The sequence below is a fragment of the Homarus americanus genome, unplaced genomic scaffold, assembly GCF_018991925.1.
Source record: "Homarus americanus isolate GMGI-L3 unplaced genomic scaffold, GMGI_Hamer_2.0 scaffold34071, whole genome shotgun sequence".
Taxonomy (NCBI): domain Eukaryota; kingdom Metazoa; phylum Arthropoda; class Malacostraca; order Decapoda; family Nephropidae; genus Homarus; species Homarus americanus.
The window spans coordinates 54,015-76,923 of NW_024751680.1; the positions used below are offsets into that span (position 1 = coordinate 54,015).

At 37.4% G+C, this 22,909-nt stretch overlaps 1 protein-coding gene across 1 annotated transcript in view; it reads left to right on the forward strand.

The window, feature by feature from the left end:
• Window positions 1-6,642: 6,642 nt before the first annotated feature.
• The window catches only part of LOC121854823 (COP9 signalosome complex subunit 1-like), a 29,631-nt gene continuing 13,364 nt past the window's right edge, over window positions 6,643-22,909 (forward strand). The window contains exons 1-5 of the mRNA XM_042349626.1: window positions 6,643-6,750; window positions 16,965-17,054; window positions 18,004-18,185; window positions 18,672-18,837; window positions 21,466-21,627. Coding sequence (XP_042205560.1) covers window positions 6,718-6,750; window positions 16,965-17,054; window positions 18,004-18,185; window positions 18,672-18,837; window positions 21,466-21,627 — 633 coding nt within the window. The 5' untranslated portion in view covers window positions 6,643-6,717. The remainder of the gene's footprint in view (window positions 6,751-16,964; window positions 17,055-18,003; window positions 18,186-18,671; window positions 18,838-21,465; window positions 21,628-22,909) is intronic.

The following is a 22,909-nucleotide window of genomic DNA, read 5'->3' on the forward strand; positions in this document are numbered from 1 at the left end:
AAAATGCATAATGTACCGATGAGGAGATGACTGATTTTCCTGACAATGAGTCCAATTGAAAGCCTGCCCATAATGTGCCTTATGTTGAGTTATATACACCTGCCCATAATGTGCCTTATGTTGAGTTATATACACCTGCCCATAATGTGCCTTATGTTGAGTTATATACACCTGCCCATAATATGCCTTATGTTGAGTTATATACACCTGCCCATAATGTGCCTTATGTTGAGTTATATATACACCTGCCCATAATGTGCCTTATGTTGAGTTATATACACCTGCCCATAATGTGCCTTATGTTGAGTTATATATCACCTGCCCATAATGTACCTTTATGTTGAGTTATATACACCTGCCCATAATGTGCCTTATGTTGAGTTATATACACCTGCCCATAATGTGCCTTATGTTGTTATATATACACCTGCCCATAATGTGCCTTATGTGAGTTATATACACCTGCCCATAATGTGCCTTGAGTTGATATACACCTGCCCATAATGTGCCTTATGTTGAGTTATATACACCTGCCCATAATGTGCCTATGATGAGTTATATACACCTGCCCATAATGTGCCTTATGTTGAGTTATATACACCTGCCCATAATGTGCCTTATGTTGAGTTATATACACCTGCCCATAATGTGCCTTATGTTGAGTTATATACACCTGCCCATAATGTGCCTTATGTTGAGTTATATACACCTGCCCATAATGTGCCTTATGTTGAGTTATATACACCGTGAATTAAAATGAAACATTAGTTGTAATCAGTTTGAAAATAGACTCATTGCTTTGGTCTCTGTAGTTGTTCATATTGTATTACATTTATCCTCCTCGCCACTGATCAGCTTGTTAGCCGCTTGGGCGGAAAAAGAAGCTATAATGAATAGCGTACTATATGTACACCCACTAAAAAATATTCGGCACCCGTGTCATATTTTATCACGCCGTAAGGGTGCCGAATAATTTTTAGTGGGTTTACATGTATGTATTGTGCATGTATACATGTGTGTGTGTGTGTGTGTGTGTGTGTGTGTGTGTGTGCAAGTATCATGTACACTCACTAAAAAAATATTCGGCGCCCTTACGTCGTGATAAAATATGACACGGGTGCCGAATAATTTTTAGTGGGTGTACTTCAACTGTGTATGGACCTCTGTCCTGCCTGGCCGTGAGAAGTGATACCAACCTCAGTGTCAAGACCTGACTGAATTACTGAGAATAGGCAAACTGTACTACAAGCTTTGCCAATAAATTTGTTAAACTAAACTAACTGTGTTTACTTAGACTTATTATAATTGTACTAATAGGAATGCGCTCAATATTTTGTTTTTACTTTATGCATATTGAGAATACAACTTTGTTTTAAAAAGCTTACACATGTACGTAACCCTAAGCTTACACATGTACGTAATCTTAAGCTTACACATGTACTCTTGTTAAATTCTTTTTTTTTCAAATTATGTTACATTTTTTAAATAGATGGTGGTTTTAACTTAAAAGAGAAGTGAATGAATGAATGAAGGATAACGTAAATTTATATATCTTGTAGGTGTGGTTGGGGTGGTGGGGTTATATTTAGAATTGTCTACCTTCATGTATTACAAAAAACTGATACGATTATTTTATATCATAAAAAATGAAAAAACTTTTTGATGGGATACTCTGTAAAGTTTGATGCTGGTGCAGTTATATGCTTTATTTTTTTTTCATTATCCTGCCCTACTGGTGATACGGAATTTAAACTCTGTATGACCACGTATGAGTGTGCATATATAAGTAGTTATTTAAGTTACGTAATGTATTACACTAGAGTTTTTCTTTATAAAAATTGGCTCGTGCAGAACTGAGGAAAATTAACCGGGCATCTCACGAAAAATATACACTACAGTCATCAGAGAGCCTGTCTTATTCTACTGTAGAGTCTAGACCGTTTCAATATATTTACTGCTTTACCGTGACGCACTCACAGTTGTGTGTTAATGTGATGGCCATAGCAACGCGTCCATAGATATGAGCGTTTCTTATTATATAACTGGTTCCAGAGGCTGGTTGCAAGCGAGGTCAAGTCAAACCCAAAGGTGTTTTACCGCTATGCAAAGTCGAAATTGAAAACGCGAGTAGGAGTATCAGACCTGAGGCTGGTGGATGGTAGTTACGCAGATTCTGACCAGGATAAAGCTGAGGCATTGAACAGCATCTTTTCCTCGGTGTTCACAAGAGAGGATGCAACTAACCTTCCTGCGTTTGAGGACAGACGGCTCGACACAGCACTGACCCACATTGTGTTCACAGAAGAGGGTATTAGAAATAAACTGTCCAGGCTAAAGGTCCATAAGAGTCCCGGACCTGCCATGGTGCATCCTAGAGTGCTAAGAGAGTTGTGCAACGAGCTTGCAGAGCCCCTGAAGATCCTGTTTTGTAAATGCCTGGATGAACAAATGGTCCCCAGTGAATGGAAAGTGGCTTATGTGAGTCTTATCTTCAAGAAGGGTGATCGTCACTCCACGAACAACTATAGACCGGTGAGCCTGACCAGCATAATATGTAAAGTACCTAAGAGTATTATCAGAGATGCCGCAATGGAACATCTAATACGAAACAACCTTGTAAAAGATTGCCAACACGGTTTTATGCCGGGGCGCTCCTGCTTAACGCAATTGCTCAAGGTATTGGATATTTGGACCCATATTCTGGAACGGGGTGGTAATATCGACAATATTTACCTAGATTTTGCCAAGGCTTTCGACAGTGTACCCACGAAAGGCTGAAAATCAAACTGGAAGGGTACGGAATTCGGGGAAATGTCCTAGCGTGGATAGAAGACTTTCTACATGACCGCAAGCAGTGTGTGGTGATTAATGGCACGAAATCGTCATCTGTACCTGTCACAAGTGGGGTACCACAGGGCAGTGTATTGGGCCCGCTGTTGTTTGTTTGTTTCATAAATGACGCGCCTGACGTTGTACACTCCTCCATACAAATGTTTGCCGATGACGCCAAGTTATTTCGGGAAATTAAGAACCAAGCGGACGTGAAGAACTGCAAAAGGACCTCTGTGGGCTCCAGGAATGGTCGAAGGAATGGCTGCTGAGATTCAATGTCACGAAGTGTAAGAGGATGCACCTGGGGCGTACCAACGGTAAGGAGGCTTATCATATGTCCCAACGGGATGAAGAAACTGCACTAGCTGAGACTGCGTGTGTGAAGGACCTAGGTGTGTATGTTGACAATGAGGTGAAGTTCTCGGGCCATTGCGAGAAGAAGGTAAATCAGGCAAATAAATTATTGAGTCTTATAAGAAGGTCGTTCAGATATCTAGACGGTCCGTCCCTCGTAACGATCTTCAGGCGTGAAGTGCTTCCCCATCTGGAGTACTGTCACCCCATCTGGTCCCCGAGATATGCTATGGACTGTCAGTTGGTTGAAAATGTTCAAAGGAGGGCCACCAGACTGGTGCCTGCACTTCGGCACCTCAGCTACCCTTATACTGCCAGACTGGGGGTCACTAATGCTAAGGGGGAATACTTAACTCTAATCTTAATTTCTAAGGGTCGCTGCCACCAGACCCCCTCTGGACAGCATGTAGCTCGTTAGGTAGCGTGCAGAGTGGACTAGGCATTGGGTTAGGTTTTCCATTGACCAGATCGATAAGGGGCAAGAAGGGTGAAACCATAACATGTCTTAATTAATTTATTCCTTATAAAGCATACTGGTAAAAAACATACAATTGAATTGGTCTTCCTCGGAAGAACAACGAAAATGTTGGTTACCCAGATGGGCACCAGACGTCTTACATTAATGGCGTGTCATCCACATACTTATTGCATAACAATCTGTGACCACCTTACCTCGGTCATTCCTTCTTATACTATCCCTTAACACATCAGACTGCTCCACCTGTATGGAATATAGCACCGTCGGTTATCATACATAGTAACATCATCTCAACACACATGTTACACTCCACCCCTGCAGGTATGGGACTCCTTGTAACTTTTAGGTATACACAACAGGCACCTCGTTCGCACACCGCCCTCGGTGGGTAAAGACGAGGGCTTCACCAAGAGACATACCAGTACTATTTCTCCGCCTGGAATTATAGGTCGCTCCAAGTGACGACCGCAGAGTTTCTTACGGTCTCCTTATTTGTTACTACTCATTTGGAGTGGTGTGCTGGAAATCCACAGGTGCACAGTGGATTGGCATAGCTGGGAGTAGTCACCACCTGTTGTGACGCTCATAGGGATAATGGCTGCCGGGCAGCAAGGCACTCCGACCGCATGGAACCTGAGGTGATGGTAGAACGGAGGGTACTCAGAAATAATGCCTGACGGGCGGTTATCACACCCCCTAACACTGACCTGAGGTGACGGTAGAACGGAGGGTATTGAGGGCAGTGCCCTGCCGCTCGTCACCGCGTAGGCCTACAGTTTCCAATCTTTAATTTTTATTTCTTACGGTTCTCACCTGAACACTTTTCGGTATATTGTCACTCATGCCGTATAAACACATATTTTAATCCTAAATTACACACTAAGGTAAGGGTCTGGTTTGCTAGTTCGTGGGTAAATTCATTGGGTTATAATATCAACGCGACACACCCGAGGCGGCCTAGGCGCCAACCCAAACAAAGCCTAGCGTCGTATTTTCATGGCGTGGGTATACAAGATATTCTTTTTGAAGCATAGTTTCTATATCACTTCCAACACTTCACATAGTTCTGATACCTTTATCCTTTTTCCAGATCATTGTTCTCATGTATTTTCATATGATATCTGTGGAAGTTATGTTCGCTACACGTTCACAGACGTAAATAGTATGACCTTCAAACCATGATCCACACTAAGTCCTACAGTACACTAGTCCGGCTCAACTGGACTTTAACATTCATCTTATGGATACCCTGAGTTCTCCTTAATGCTATGAATACATACAATTAATATGATATAACTGTACCTGGGTACAATACAACACATGGTCTAGTAACATTGAGTAGGTGAGTTATCCTTTATCAATGTTTCCCGTTTTCTGAGGTTCTACAAACGCGGTGGATTTGAATGTTAAAAAGCGTAATATGAATTAAATGGGGTTTTTAGGAATGACAGTGATGTGCGCAGTACACCCTGAGAGATTGGAGCGCCTGAACTTGCCTAGCTTACGCTACAGACGGGCAAGGGGAGACCTAGTTGAGATGTATAAGTATCTCAGGGGGCACTACTCAGTTGAGTGTCCTTACTTGGAGCTGGCGGACGCTCGCCCCACAAGGGGTCACATCTCAAGATTGAAGAAGCCGCAAGTCCAGAAAACCGTGAGGGCAAACTTTTTTGGAGTGAGGGTTGTAAACTCTTGGAACAATCTACCAGAGAGTGTTGTGACGGCACCGAGTGTGAGCTCTTTCAAGACAAGACTTGACCAACACTGGAGCGGGTTCAGGGACATTCAGGAGCCGGTGCATGCCCAGTATTTGCCAACAGTGCGTGACAGAGACGTGACCGATCGCCCAAGCGGCTAACAAGCCGATCAGTGGCGAAGAGGATAAAAAAAAAATACTGTAGTTAGCCATTTCCCAGGGCTAGCATAAGATATCGTTTTCTTTCATTCAGTATAAATTTGCAATTAATAAAACAAAACACTCATATAACCAATCTGTATCTTTTATATGTACATTATTTAAGTTTCGAATATTTAAATACAAGTGGGTGGGCGTACCATCAATGTAAAGAAGATGTCAAACTTTTAGGTTTACCGAGATTACGTTTGTTTACTATCTTGTAACCCAGAATTTCTTTAACTTCAACATTATACAACATATCAGTGACCCTCCTGGAGAAGCTTACTATACTCTAACGCTTATTCTACACTCTTTATTAGGAATCATAGTGAAGTAAAATACTCTCACAGTGTTTTAGCCAAAGATTTAATAACTTGTCAAGGCCCGCGCTGAGAGGCTAGATATCTATTAGAACAAACAAGAACTTTTAAATTTAAAAATAGTTTTATTTTATCATTCTGTGTGGTAATCGTTATTGTCAATATAATAACAAATATAACTTGAAAAAGACTGTATAACTTTTATTATTGAGTAATTGTTCTTAAGTTGGAATGAAATAATATTGGAACATTACTAGAGTTCTCGGACTGACTGGTCACCCTACCAACGGTTTTCATGCCGGACAACTACATTATACGCAAAATAATAAATATAATATATACTCGCCCTACCAGTTAGATGGGAAAATTAAATATATTATATGATTTTAAGTGATTATGACAACTTCCGTCAGATATTAGTAGTTTATGCCATTACTTATGTCCACTCAGTTCGATCACAATTAAAATATTTAAAACTTATAAATGAACATCATGATATTGTTGAATTTTATAAATTTATATTTTTATATATGAGCTCATGAAATATTACACACTTCCTTAAGAGGGGAGAGAAACTATAAGGCATGGGTGTTATTATTTTTACTATTATTAATGAGACTTAAGGTAATTAAATTCTACTTCAGTATTATAAACGAATAATAATTAATTAATAGGTTATTGGATTATGTAATTAAACTCTAGTATTATACAACTGACAAAATATTATCTATGTCATTAGTATATTCCTGATAATGGTGAGGGAGGGGCAGTAGTGAGGGTCAGGCTCCATGACGGGATGTGTTGTTGTTGAGTTGATGCTCTAACTTTATCACGAAATGCCGCTCCAAATGCAAGGAGGCCTTATGCAGGTCAGTATAAAAGACACCTCTTGGTTAAACATACCGATATAATCCCGTTTAATGTATATAAACCTCTGAAATACTGTACCTGAGTGATGAGGTGAGAGAGGAGTATTTGTGGGGTCAGCTGCCCGGTGGATTATCGTCCCTTTTACTCGCTCTTAATTTATCGTATCGTTATTTTTAATCGGTTTATTAACAGTTCGTATAATTTAGTTGGTAATATGTTTGTTATATGAGAGTTAAAGGTTATAATAGGGTGTGTGATTGACCGTCCTGGGTGTGTGTATCATGTCGACCATCATCTAGAGATTAGTGAGAAAAAATTTAATTGTAATCGAGTTCCGTCTTGATAATCCGGTGATATTGATGGTAAATTATGGTAATGAGACTAGAACTTGAGAGTGATTGTGATGATGGTGACTACACGTGAGGTATATTGTGGTGTGTCAAGTGTCCAGGCCATTAAACCAACAGTACAAGCTTTAGTTAACCTCTATAGTTATATTTTATGGATAATGTTCTATATAGTATGATTATTTATGTGTAGTGTGATGTTTGTACTGAGTTTTTACTTCTATATCTTTTCCCACAATTATCACAGTTAACAAATAAAAACTCTTTGCAGTATGGTAATTTAAGGTTGTTACAGTAATAAAAGTTTGCTTATTTTGGGTGTTTTATGTCAATTGTTTTACACTTAATGCAAATCTATCGCTGGAGCAAAGAAAAACAAACAATAAATAGTTTGAAGGCTGTGACCTCAGCCCTTTGGTGGTTCAGTGAATTAAAAAAAAAAAAAAACATCATTGAACTAAGTCTAATAACATGACCAACAACTGACCACTGCAAAACTTGTGTACTGTATAAACTATTAACTGGGGCATTTAATGTCAGTATTACTTGAGGTGTGAAAGGCATCTGTGGGTTACTTGCTGTTTCTTAACTCTTGGGGTCTTGATGAACGTATGTGGGTGAACTTTATAATCATATATGTGTATGAAGACTGGACTTGATACAGTGTTGTACCAAATTTTATATGAAACTTAAAATTACATACGCAATACAGTATATTGACTTAATATTGAAGATAATTGAGACTTCTCATGTTGATAAAGTTCATTTCCACATATCAGGAGACTGGTTACCTTTGACTGGCTGATTTCATCATGGACAGATCACAGACATCTGAGTCACAGCATGTTGACCATAACATCATTGAGAATGCTCGTGTAACTTTGATGTTTACTATCACGGCTTTAATATTTTCTCACTTTTTTTCTAAATTATTGAAAAATATCTTATTGCAGAAACGTGTGCCATACATAAAACAAGTTTTAGCTTGTACGGTTAAATGTTTACCATTACACCATAAACTTAATGAAGGATTTTCATAAAATAGTTTTTTGGGAAATCACAGAATGTAAATCCACAAGAGGAGCAAAGAAAAAATATTTCTTATTTTCTTTGGAAAGGTCAGTTAGGCCGTGGCTTCTACAGCTTTAGTGCTTTTTTTAATGAAAATAAACAACAGTATCACTTTCTAAATGTGATTTTGGCCAGAATTATGCATCAAGCAACATATACGTACTGTACTCGGATTTTGCAGTACAGTATAGTATACCATGGCTCAAATTTCCTGAAAAATATTTGCTGTTGTTGTCCAGCACCTGCTTTATTTAAACAAGAGTTTGGAGCTCCATTCATAGGAAAATATATGCATAGTTATTGGTAATTTATCATGTTTTATTTATTGTCTTGCACCATTTTTAACAATATGAGTGGGTGTATGTGGTTTATGAGATATATGTGGTATATGAAGATTATGTAGCAAGATTTTATAACTGAAATGTGATCAAACCTTCACAAGAAAACTTTCACCCATATTGTTGAAATCATAACCTAATAAGGAAGAGTAGCTATTATGTTTTTTTTAGGTAATGATTTTAAGTTACCTATCAAATGAAGGCTGGGCTGTACAGAGGATGGTAGAGTAGGCCTAGTTATGGTTTAAAAGTTGATGATATGGATATGAAAAATAATTAAAAACATTGAAAGTGAATTAAATGCATATAGCACTTGGTCAAAAAGCTTGGAAATACCTTTTGAGGAGTGCTAAACCCAGCAGTGAGTTAACAGTGGTTGAAAATGACAATGATATCAAGCCCTAGTTATCTAAAAGGAGAAATTAAGGAGCACTGTATAGTATCTGTCTTTGTCTTTATGAAGCTCTTGACCACAAGTGGCTAAAGGTACTGTAGTCTCTTGTATGGTTTCTGAGAGTTTGCTTGGAGGGATGTAGTTGTGTAAGTGGAAAGAAACAAGAGAAATGGGTTTTCTTACCTAAACTTGATAATTGGCTAATAATCCCTGTCAGGGCAGGGGTTTATGATTTAAAAGTGCATGCAATGTGATGCCAGACCAAATGAATGATTTCCGAGTTTATTCTGGTCAGACACATCATCATTAAGACAGTATTGTACAGTATATCAGTATATACGGTAGGGATTCACATTTAATATCCAGAAGTATTGTACAATACAGTATACAGTAAAAAGAATTCTTCATACTGTTATTAACTTGCTTAATCTCACTTCACACAAGCAGCTTAGCTTAATAATTATTGAACTAAACAGCTTTATAATTTGTAATTTAATTGTAACAGTTTATTTAGCCAGAAAAATACAGATACAGAGTGGATAATAATAACAATATTAACATGGCTGAGCCAGTTGAGAACCTGAGCTCTCTTTGAGGCACCTGATATATATTATACATTTATCTCAAGGAAGTATTATGTAACGTTTAGTATCATCTGGAATAGTACAATAGCATGGTAGTAATAAGTACATCTCATAGTGTTACCACGGTTATCACTTCAATATTTATTTATTTTATTATTTATTATTTTTATTTTTTATTTATTTATTTTATTTTATTTTATTTTTTATTTATTTATACATACATATACACATACCTATACATATATACACATATATACATATATATATATATATATATATATATATATATATATATATATATATATATATATATATATATATATATATATATATACATATACATACATATACACAACATACATACATATAAATTAAGAGTGGAATTTAAAAACATAAGTATAATGGGGGATCAGTACAACCTGGATTGTGCAGTAATAAGGTTGAACAAGAGGACAGAGCTTTCAGGATTATGTCTAGTTGGCATTTATGTGTATTGCAATGGTAATTACTTATTTATTTACATGATAATTTCCGATAAAACAGATTTGGTGGTACAATAAAAGCAGGTACTGTAAATATAGTAAGTGTTACAAGAAATATTAATACTTCGACAATAGATATTTTTTTAGAGATGATTTAAAGGAAGGGAACGTAGTCTTTGCTCGGATGGGTGGGGGTAAGTTGTTCCATGCCTTCACACCATGATATTTTATGGAGGTCTGGGACTGAGAGGAGTGCATGGGGGGTGGTCTTAGTAGCTCTGGGTGCCTTAAGTTGTATCTCTGATTATTACGGAACTGGAAGTAATTATTGTCAAGCAAGTGATTGATAGATTTGTAAACAAAGAGGGCACAGCAGTAAGTGTTAATATCTTCGAATTTAAAAAAGTTCAATATAGCAAATTTTTCGTTTGTGTGATCTATTTTTTTCAAGTAGGTCATTGTCCGTACAACTTTCTTTGGTGCAGTAACCAGAGATTGTGTTTTTGAAGAGCCAGAGGCCCCCCCCCCCCATAGTGTGTGACAGTGTATCAGGTGTTGGTAAACAAGATCATGATAGATTTCTTTCATTGCTGTGAGAGTGACTGTCGAGTGTGATACATGATACCGCACTGTTTATTGATTTTACTGTGAATGGCTTGTATGTGGTTTCTCCAGTTAAGTTTCTCATCAACAATAACTCCGAGGAATTTAGTATATTGTTCGCGTTTGAGGACTATATTACCAAGGTACAGGGGGTTCAAGTCTGGAGGTAAGTTTTTTCTATAGTGAAAGATCGTGTAGTGGGTTTTTTTTAAGATTTAGGGTCAGTTTATTACGTATTACCCAGGTCCATTTCTGTGTATCATTTTTGGAAAGTGTTGAAAAGTGTTCCACAATTTCAAAACTCTTCTATCAATTCATTTCCTGCCTCAACAGATTCAATATACCTGTACTATGCTGTGCCACAGTTTACCCTCTCTGCATCCACGGCATCAACACTGACACACATGAGTACTCCTGTGGTAATTGGTTGTCAGTACTTGGAGGAGGAATAATTTTAACAGTAACTGACTTTGCGATTGATCCAGATATACAATGGACAATAGGGAATAGATTAAATAGTAGGACTATGATAAAAAAAGAAATCAACAGAGAATGGGTAAGGAGAAAAGAGAGAGTACTCTTAACACATTGAAGGAACATGTAGTTTATGGAAGAGTATAAGGGTATGACACTGCCATCCTTCTTGGTTTTAAAGTGAATTTAGTACAAATATTATTAGAGAGAACAGTACAAAGGCTTGATATTCCGATCCTATGGTAGATCGTTACATAAACACTCGAGTCTTTCAACTATATCAGTATTTATTATTATATTGTGGTATTTCTGCCATAACGCGATAATTGTGTTCTGTAAAACATCGTAAGGCAGAAAATCGCGTAATAGAAATAAATAGGGCTTATGGAGAAAATAGGGTTAGGTGCAGATTACTCGAAATCGAAAAAATTAGTAGTTAGCCTAACACAAAGGATAGCACAGTCTAAATAAATGTTACATTCATATCTAATAATGAAATCATACAGTAAATGTAACACTTTACTTGATGGGGGAGAAGGGTGATTTTGAGGTTGATAAAATCGAGCTTCTCTTCAAGTGTTATATCCTTTCTTTTACGATCATCACCGGGAATTCTATCACCAGAACGCTTCTTGTTGATATTCTTCTTTACTATATTCACAGTTAATACAGTACCACAAAATTGGAGAAATAGTAAGCAAAATCGCGTTATAGCAAACAAGCGTTCGCGTTATACAAATATCGTTCCTAATTCATAAATCGCGTTAGAGCAAATTCGCGTTATCAAAACACGCGTTATAGCAGAACTCACTGTATTCTTAATCCCAAGTTCTCCCAACAAAGGTCAAGTTAATAGGTCATAACCTAAATAAGTCAATAAAAAATATGAACATTTATTAACTTATTCCCACCACCACTTATGTACATAGAATAAAATAAATAACAATAATAATATGACTACCCTGTAGATGTTTGGAAGTGGTTAAGGAAGGACTGAAGGTCCAACAAGATCACACAAAATCAATATCGAGCAATAACGAATCTCAATAGTCAAATGCCAACTCCCAAGACACCAGAGAGAAGGTATACACTTAACTTAAGACAGCTGTGCCTAGAGTGTACCAGTAGGTCACCCACGTCACCTCTCTACCGCCAAATACTGACGTACTATATCTAGATTGGCCAAAACATAAACTTTATCTAAATTACCTATTGACATTAGTTCCACTTAACTGACCTATATACAAACCATTACAAATATAATGCACTCTAGCATAATACAATAAATACACAATATAATAAAGTTAATACTTAAATGATGAATGATTCAGTGTGGACGAGTAATGAGCGAAACTGCTCGAGCTAACCTCACACCATCTAAACCAACGTATTTCGGCAACCACCTACTAATGTATTCATAATTCATTTGGAAAATTTTGTTTTCACACTCACAAGTTTGTTTTACTCTGATCTTTACCTCTTTTCCCTCTTTTTTTTATATTATATCGAAGATGATTAGTGAAAAGTGGGAAAATATTGTTTTAGGAAGTTAAGCAAGTTGAAAATTATAGGAGTGGTCAATGGTTTTTGGTTAATATTATGGTTAAGAGCCACTGGCAAACTATCAGCTATCATACACTGTACTGTATATGATTAAAACATTTGACATTCCCTTATGCAGCACTAGGAAAGTTCATTACATGTACACAGGGCTACACTAACAATGGTGCCTGAAGAGCCCAGCCCGTAGACCTCAAAATCTGCTATTTTTCACCATTACTTTTATTTATTACTTTTAAACAAATTGGTTTGGCAGTACTGTACAGTAAGTCCTCGCTTAATGTCGGAGTTACATTCCTGAAAATGCAATGTTATATGAAACAACGTTAAGCAAATAAATTTTCCCCATAAGAAATAGATCAAATACGGGAGTTACGTTCCTGAGCCTCCCTTTGCCCCATGAAATACATTACATATACTGTATAGAAATTCAATGGCATTTTTATAGAAAAGAGTATACCTCGTGTTTTGAAGCTGTATTTGGTAAAATGTTACTCTGATCACCTAAGAGGCACGGGTAGTCCCCAATTGGAGGTTCACGGCGCCATAAGCTCGATGAACAGGCTTTGTGTGAAATATAACAAAGTCTAGGAGTGCTTTTAATGTCCTGGTGGTCTAGAGGTAACATTCCCTGGTCACACACATATGCGCTGTGTACTGACAAAATTTTTGTAAATGACTGGCAAGCTTGAAAGTGAGAGTTTTGTGGTGCTGAGAAGAAAAAGAGACACCCTAACCCCGTCGTAAGTCGGGGAGTGGCTGTATACAGTATATAAAAATAAATAAACTAAATCATTTGTATTGTACTCACTGATAGATGGAAGTGGTGGAGTATTGTACTCACTGATAGATGGAAGTGGTGGAGCGAGTGTGTGGTGGGTAGTGGAGCGGAGGAGAGGGTGGCGAGTCACTGCGACCTGGCGGGTGGCTCCTCCTCCCGGTTTAAAACCTCCATTTTCGTAGCGAGGCTAATGGTTTTACGTTGCTTCACAACACTATTATCAGAAGCATTTGATGGGCACTTGGAAGCCATTTCAAATTGTTAGAGTACAGTATTAAGAGCAAAAATACTTAAACACGGACAAACGCTGTGGAAGCCCAACAGACTGGCTTGGCGTTGCTTGGGAACGCTGTGACGTTCCACGAGTGAGAGGTAGCGCGCCGAGAGAGGGTGGTGCGCCGTAAAAAGTAGTCTGTGACTGTGCAAAACGACGTACTGATTCATTGGGGCGTTAAACGAATTTTTGGTATCTTAAGATTACCGACGTAGTACCGAAACAACGTTAAGCAGGCCGACGTTATACGAGGACTTACTGTACAGCATTTGCTATGATGATATCATGTACGGTACCCTGCACTGCACATTAACGTAAACCTGGATGAAGTAATGTACAGTGTAAGCTGTTGCTTGGAAGCAATAAATTTTTTGGTTTGCTGAGCAAACTACAGGTCCTCCCCGACTTACGACCAACTCGACTTACGACCACCCGCACTTACGACCTGCCTCAGTCGTACCAAAATTTGGTCAAATTACGTATTTTCGAGTCCCAAAGTCAATACACAGACACAATTTTCATCTGTAATTCACTTTAAAATGGCTGGCAAGCTTAAAAGTGAGTGATTTGTGGTGCTGAGAAGAAAAAGAGACCCCCATTTTCGATTTTCTATGTGTTATTTAAGCATTTCCGACTTACAACCTGGATGTCGGTCCCTAACCCCATCGTGAGTTGGGGAGTACCTGTATGCATTTTCTACAGGATCAACTCACAGTTGGTCTTTCTTGACATAGAGTTTTACTCCAAATGAAAATAACAGGATTTTAACTTTAAAGAGCATATCAACAACATGATTGTCTTGCTATGCTGAGTTTACAAAAGCACTGTGCATGAACTGCAAAATTATACAGGCAATTCCCGAGTTGTAAACTCCCACACTTACGAATGGGATCCCAATACTGTACTACTTTACTGTATATTCGTCACAAACATCTGTAACTAAAATCCTATTTTTTACATAGCGTACTTCTATTATTCTGTATTGTTTAACATCATTTTATTTATAGTATTTACACTACAGGGTGAGTCAAAAGTCTCCATACATAGGCAAAATGATCACTTTATTATGCAATCACTTGTAAGTCACAAAATATGCTTTATGGGCACCATTATATTTCAGCAAGATGGGGCGTCACCCCATTACGGTATCCGCGTGCACTAGTGGCTGGATCAACATTTTTCGGCTCTCTGGATTGGCCGCTGTGGTCCTGTGGAGTGGCCTCCGAGGTCCCCAGACCTCACCCCCCTTGAATTTTACTTGTGGGGCACTTGAAGGCCATGGTCTACCAGGTGAAGATACAAAACATGGACCACCTAAAGGAACGTATTCGTGATGCGTGTGCGAGCATTGAATTGAAACAGTTTATTTAGCCAGAAAAACACAGATACAGAGTGGATAATAATAACAATATTAACATGGCTGAGCCAGTTGATAACCTGAGCTCTCTTTGAGGCACCTGATATACATTTATCTCAAGAAAGTATTATGTAACATTTAGTAACATCTGGAATAGTACAATAGCATGGTGGTAATAAGAACATCTCATAATGTTACCACGGCTATCACTTCACTATTTATTTATTTATTATTTTTGTTTTTCAGTTTATTTATTTTTTTATTTTTTATTATAAGTATATACATAAATTACAATGGAATTGGAAACCCTAAGTATAATGGGGGAGCAGTACAGCATGGGTTGTACAGTATTAAGGTTGAACAAGAGGACAGAGTTGGTTAACACGTGTTCACCATGAGTGGGAGGAACAGATCCGTATGTACATTCAGCGTAATGGTGCCCACATAGAGCATATTTTGTGACTTACAAGTTATTGTATAATAAAGTGATAATTTTGCCTATGTATGGAGACTTTTGACTCGCCCTTTATTTATTATGTACCGGGTATGGTATACTGTGGTTGTTTTGTATTGGCAGGGTTGTGCTTTAATCTAACCTAAATTATGGAATTAACACTGTTCTGACTTACGGACGGGGTTCAGAAACGTAACCAGTTCATAACTCGGGGACTGACTGATGTTGTATATGAGAACCTGGAAAAGTTTGTGGCAACTTAAAATGCACCTGAATCTATTAGGTCAGAAGCAAGCAGATTAATTGCTGGCCTTGATAAGCTTGAAACAGGGTTTGTGGCAGAAGTGTGGATTCAAATACTTATATACTGTACTTCCAGAAAGTGAACCTTATTCTGCAAAAGGAAAATGTGGAGTTACTGACAACCACATTACTGCTGGAATCCCTGGAAGAGTTCATTGGGACACCGCATGAGAAATTCAGTGAGATCAAAGATGTTGCAAAGAATACAGTGCCATGTACTGTATAAGCAAACATTATCAAAATGAACAGAAATGCCAAAGGCAAAGGAAAAGTCATTTTGATGCGAGAACATCACCAGCTGAAGCATTTACAGACTTCCCAAGTTATTGATAAATAGTGGAGATCTCCTGTGTAAAGTAAAGAAGATTATAGAGAACTAGCAGATGATTTTACTTTTCTAAGATGTTTCTCATATCAAAACAAAGAGCATTTACGAACTAGAATCGCCCAACTCACATCAAAATATAAGGATTTTACGACTTCATTATCCGGCTGAAAGAGAGGATAGATTCTCCAGTATCAGTTCATAAACGATCAGAATTTAAAAGCAATTTTTCCTCATGTCACCATTGCCTTTAGAACTTCATTTCACTGTATGTCACACTGTGAAGCAGAATGTAGCTTCTCAAAAGTGAAGTTAGTGCTACAATGAACCAAAACAAGCTGAACTACCTCGCCATTTCATTATGTCCATAGAAAGCACTCTCACATGCATGATTGACTTTCAGGATGTGATTTCTTAGTTTGCTGCTACGAAAGTTCGAAATGACAACTTTTAACTGTGAATATCTCCATATCACATTACATGAACATTACAGTTCATTCTTCAAATTTAAATTTAATTTCAAATTACAGTAATCTTAATAACTAATGATTATCTATAGTACAGTACCAGTATGTCATTTATAAGAAAAAGGCAAGTTTTTTGTTTACAGATATCGTGTACGTATTATGATGATGTTACATTTAATTATTTGAATTTATGTAATTCAGTCAATATATGGTCTGCATTTGAACCTGGAAATGTCTTTTTCTTTTTCAAGTAAAAAAAAGGGGGAGGGGGGGGGGGCTTGATGATGAAGTGCCCAGGGCCCTAGATTGTCTTAACACAGCCCTGTCTACAGTACTGTATTTTGTACTGTAGGCGATGTCACTATGAAACATTATTTTAACTGTCTTTTATTATTTCAGAACAATGTAGAGCCAATGGTAATTGATATGGCAGTGGAGGAAAATGACAATACAGAGGATGAGCCAGTTATTGTGGAGAGTACGTCATTGGTGAGTACGACTGTTTATCCACATCACTAATTCTATCACGTGTGTATCTATCTGTGGTAGTTATATCAAATAAACATTGTACAGTACTGTATTGTTTCCTCACTATCCTGAGGAATATAATACAGTTCTCTTTATATAGTACTTTCTGCCTGACCTTCTATCCAGGAGTTGTAGACACAAAAATTGGAACAAACAGTAATGGTTCTTATTCAGACTTGGTGTGTGGATATCTCACAATATGATATCTGATGAGTTCAGTACCGGTACCAACTTTTTTCTGACTTCACTGCCCAATTATGGCCCTTTGGACCTTGTTTTTAAACACCAGGAACTCACCCATATTTCCTTGTCTTTCTTACTAAATTGATTCCTTGGGTAACATAAAAACAGCAGTATATTTAAGACATTACAATTCTTGCTGGCAATAAATAAAAGATGTAGCTACACTGTTTGGTTAAAATGAGAAATATAAAGGGAGTGGATAACAATGGCTCAAGCACTGTACAGTTCTGAGGCACATGTATGGGATGGAGACATAAGATACAGTAGCCACAGTGAGGTTGGCTTCAGCAAGAGTTCTTAAGAATCAAGTGTGTTGTTGAATGTAAAGAGACAAAAGGTTAGTTGTAAGGCATAATGTATACAGTATATATTTTAATACAATAGGTAAATGTATTGATACATATTAAGAAATTTTATAATATTTGAGTGGAATATTTAGGGTAAGGAAAGTTAGAAACTATATAATGTTTATACTTTTTTTTACTTTGATAGGCATTTAATCTCATTAACATGGAGGTAAATATAGTATGGTTTATAAAAGATGTGTAGTTACTTAATACTTTATTAGCATTCAATACAAATCAGTTTTGCCATGTAAATTAGTTTGATTTTTCTCCAGTTTAAAAAAATCCATATTTAGTCTAATGTTCTGTGTACAACTCCACAGGACCTTGAGACTTACGCCAACTGCTACACAGGCCTTGCAAAGTTACAGCGACTCGTCTTTATAGCCGACCGATGCCCCCAGTTACGTGTGGAAGCTCTTCGAATGGCCATACAGTATGTCCAGACAACTTACAATGTCAACTTATATACTCAACTCCACAGGAAGATGCAAGAAGCAGTCAGGTATATATAATTATATCCGTGGTGATTTCTTATGTTAGATAATTTTAATATAACTCCTTCCTTTATTTTAATTTTTTTTTTTTTTAATATGTTTATGGGTAATGAATCTTGACTAGACATGAGAAATTTCCCTTCATTGAGCATAATTTTAATTATATTTACAGTCTTGTTCTGACTAATTAAAAAAAATTTGAATTCCTGACTTGAGCTTCCTCACTGGTCAAACAAGAGAACCACAGAATCACAGCTTCAGAATTTTTCTTTGACCGGGTGAGGAGATACTATGTAGCACTAATTCTCTTCACGTGGATGTTATGCCCTCTCACTGAACAAACAAGCCATCTGGCAGTGGCGGGTACTGGCAGAAGGTAGTAATAGGTCTACTAGGTAACCCATCTCAAGCTTTTATCCAAAAGATGGGATTGCCATACATACTTTTATTCTTCAAGTAAATGAACAACGTAAGTCTTTAACTTTTCTTTACAGTGGAGCCAATGCAGGAAATGCAAGCTTACCAGATATAGCAGGAGGTCAGGTGGGTGGCGGGGTCGTAGCCACCTTACCTGTCCTCGACATGCAGTGGGTCGAATCTCGTGCCAAAAAAGCTGCGTTGAAATTGGAGAAACTTGATACTGATCTAAAGAATTCTAAGGTAGATATTATGCATTAATTTATTGAAGTTTTGTGTTAAACTTGATTTTGAGATTTATTTATTGCATTACAAGAAGTAAATGACTAATACTGTACTGTAGTAGAAGTGATTATGACATTATATGAGTGCTCGAAATCTTCTGTGATAGTAAATGGTGAGGAATTTGAGGAGAGAGTGGGGTCTGTCAGGGATCTGTCTAAAGTACCCTTTTGTTCATCATGATGCTGAAGGAAATGTGTGATATTAAAACTGGCCTGCCCTGGGAGTTGGTGTAGGCTGATGATTTAATGCTGATAGCAGATTGTATTATAGAGACAATTGAGAAATTGAAGGATGGAATAGAGTCAAAGGACCTGAGAGTGAATGTGGCAAATTCAAAAGTATTGATTGGTGGTGAAGGTGAGGGGCTCATGGTGGAAAATGGCCATGTACTGTCTGCAAGTGTTGGCAGCAACTCGATGATGTGCTATAAGTGTGGAAGGGTACACAAGAGGAGGTGCAGTGGTGTAGATGGCAGACTGCAGGATGTTACTGACTTTATGCATTCCATATGTGCAGGTAACAATGTGCCCACAGCAAGGCTGGAGAAACTCAACATTGGGGTTATGTCCCTGGACTGTATTGATGAGTTCTGCTACCTGGGTGACATGATTCGTGTTGGTGAGAGGGCACTGAAGCCTGCTTGGTTGCAAGAGTCAGAAATGGCTAGTAGTAGTTTGGGGATTTGCTGCCTTTATTGACAACAAGAGGACCTTCCCTCCACATGAAAGGAAGAATGTATGCAGATGGAGTGAGAAAAAGTGTAATATTGTATGGCAATTAAAGAGGATGACATAAGCAGGCTTGAGTGGGATGAAATGAGAATGGTGAAGTAGATGTGTAATGTGACACTGAAGGACAGGAGACCCTGTTCCGAGCTAAGAGGGCGGCTGGGTAAAGAGAAAATTGGTGAAGTTTTGTGGAGAAGCAGGCTGAGAATGGCTGTGACAAATTGGGTCAATAGGTTATGGCATCCAAGCTTCCTTACACTACCTTGACACATCTGTCTTTATTTTGTAATATTTTCCTCACCAATTAACAGGACTAAAAACTCTTGTTCTCTGGGAGTTATATAGCTTGTCCTCACTGGTTGAGAGGAGTGGGCGTAGTTCATGTTGATGGTCGTCCGTGTACAGTACAGTCTTGAATATGACACTAGGGTTTGTAAACAAACACACCTCCGGCATGCCAACCACACGAGTATGACTACCCATAAGGATTCAGCGAAGGTGTACAAGCTTACCAACCCTACCCTCGACGATCCCTCATGGAGGGGAAGAGGTTTGAGCGATTAAAACTACCGCTTGAAGGAATGACTCCTACCTGAGGGTTCTTCATGGAGGGAAGGAGAGCCAGAGGTAGACCAAGAATGACATGGGGAGAGGTTGTAAGAAATGACATTAAGAGTTGAGAACCTAACAAGAGTGACTGCAAGAGATGTGCAACATAGAGAGCTGCCATCGGGTCATCATAGCTAACCCACACAGATGTGGAAAGGGGCTGTAAAACAATGATGACAGAAATGCATGCCTTCAATCCATACATCCATTTATCCAAGAAGCGTGAACATATTGATTTGAACAAACATGATGAATTTTAACAAATTCAAAGAAATTCAGTGCAGCAATACCCCGGTTATCACAAAGAATGCATACCTCAAAGTCATTACGAATATCGAGACAATTTTCTCCAAAGAATCTATGTAATTAGAGGGATACTTGTGATGCAATAAAATAACTATGATACCATAAAAACAATACCAAAAAGCACTGTACACACACATAGTCAAGCACCTTTAATAAAGTTAAAATAAACATAAAGTACCGATTCATCATGCATGTAAAATATTCACTTACCGTAAGCATAGACCGATACCAATGTTCTGATAACTGCAAAACTTTTTGATTGTGTGTGTATGAAATGTGAGTGAGTGGGAAGCATTACAAAAACTTTTGCGATATAGTATCAATGCTACCACACAACGCAACAGATCAAAGCAGATAGAGTGTTCTTTATCATGGCACAGTGTATGAATACACAGCAAAAACACATAATTGCACAGCCTGAGCCACCGAGCACCAGTGATGCCACACCCTTGCAATTCATGTTCCTCATTTTGCTTATGTAGAGATATTCCACTGATTCGAAGGTTAGATATCGTAGATACAAAACAAAACTCCATTATGAAAACACGTACAGACCTCACCCACAAAACCCCACCAATCAAGTCAGAATTTTTTGGCTCTAGGATTGAGGGCATGCTTACTGTTAGTATTAATCTTGTTTCTCCTTCATCATGTGGGAATTACTTTACATGTTCTGTTTGCCAAACTGTGTATTTTTACTTTATATTTAGAAGACAGTTTTATAATCTGACATGTCTTGTGTAGAAGTGTATGAAATTTGGGATTTTTTATGAAAATTCTGATTGGTACATTTAATTCTTACTCATTACATCTTGCATAGTATTGCAATCATGTGAGTAGCTTGATTATAAAAAATCCTGTTTTGACTTGACTTTTCCTTTGTTTGGGATGAAATAGTTTGCTTTTATGTGAAAACAAAAATAACTCCTGCCACCATTCACAGGTTAACAGCATCAAGGAGTCAATTCGTCGAGGCCATGATGATTTAGGTGATCATTATTTGGATTGTGGTGATCTTTCTAATGCCCTGAAGTGTTATTCTCGAGCCCGGGATTACTGCACCTCCTTCAGACACATTATCAATATGTGTCTTAATGTGATTAAGGTAAGGTGGAGTAGTCACACATCTCCTATGATTGTGAACTGTGGAATCTTATCAATAGTAAGATACAAATCATTTCTTCAGTTATATGAAGACTGAAAATACAATAAACTCTACTTCATTTGTGGATTTAAAGTTAAAAAAATTGAGATTTCACTTTAAATTTTCACTGGAGGAAATCAAGAAGTTTGCATTGGATTGAAAGTTTGTGATTGTATGTATTTATGTTGTGAAAATTCCTCCATTTATGTTATAATTAGAAGAAACAATTCATCTATAAAAAGTCATTTCTAATTGCAATGTTTAGCCACAATACTCTTATATAGCATTACCAAAATTATTACAGGGAACTCTAAACCGTGTTATGTATCCCTCATTGGTCATTAGTATATACAGGTTGACAACCCTTACTCCGAAAACCGAAAAGCTCTGAAAACCGGGGCCTGGGGGGTGAAAATGTAATAGTAATACTAATTATAATAATAATAATTATTCATAGTAAATAAAAATTTTAATAAAAAATACACCAAAATAAAATAATAATAATAATAATAATAATAATAATAATAATAATAATAATAATAATAATAATAATAACAATAACAATAATACTGTATTAATAAAATAATAATAAAGAAATACAAGAATGAAAAAAGATAAAAAGTGAGAAACACGACCTAGACCTATGAATTATTATTATAATTATTATTATATTTTTGCCTCCCAGGCCCCAATGTGGGTCAGTGACTTGTGCCTGGGTGGGCTAATACACACACACACACACACACACACACACACACACACATACACAAGAAAAAAAAACTAACCATTCTGAAAACCGAAAAATTCCGAAATCCGAAATGCCTCTGGCCCCAAGGATTTCGGATAAGGGATTGTCAACCTGTATATGGTTTTTGCCTTGTGTATTAATCTATTAGTGTATAATTTATTTGGTCTATGATTAGAAATTGTATTAACTTTTGTATTTAAATGAGGAAGTAATGTACAATACGGGATATAGATAATGTACTACATGTATGTCAACTGTTGGAGCAGCCATTGTTGTTTTGGTCCTCTGTCACAGGACAGCCACCCACTCATAGCATATTTATTCATATTCAGTCATTCCATAGCATTTCACTCCTCACAAAACCAAACTCAGTTCCCACATTGGTGTTGGCCGGTTGTTGTTCTAGCCTGCAGCTGTTTAGTATTGAGTGTTGATTTTTATTTCTTTTAGTATTTTATTGTCATACAACACTGGACATCTTATTAATGGTTTATT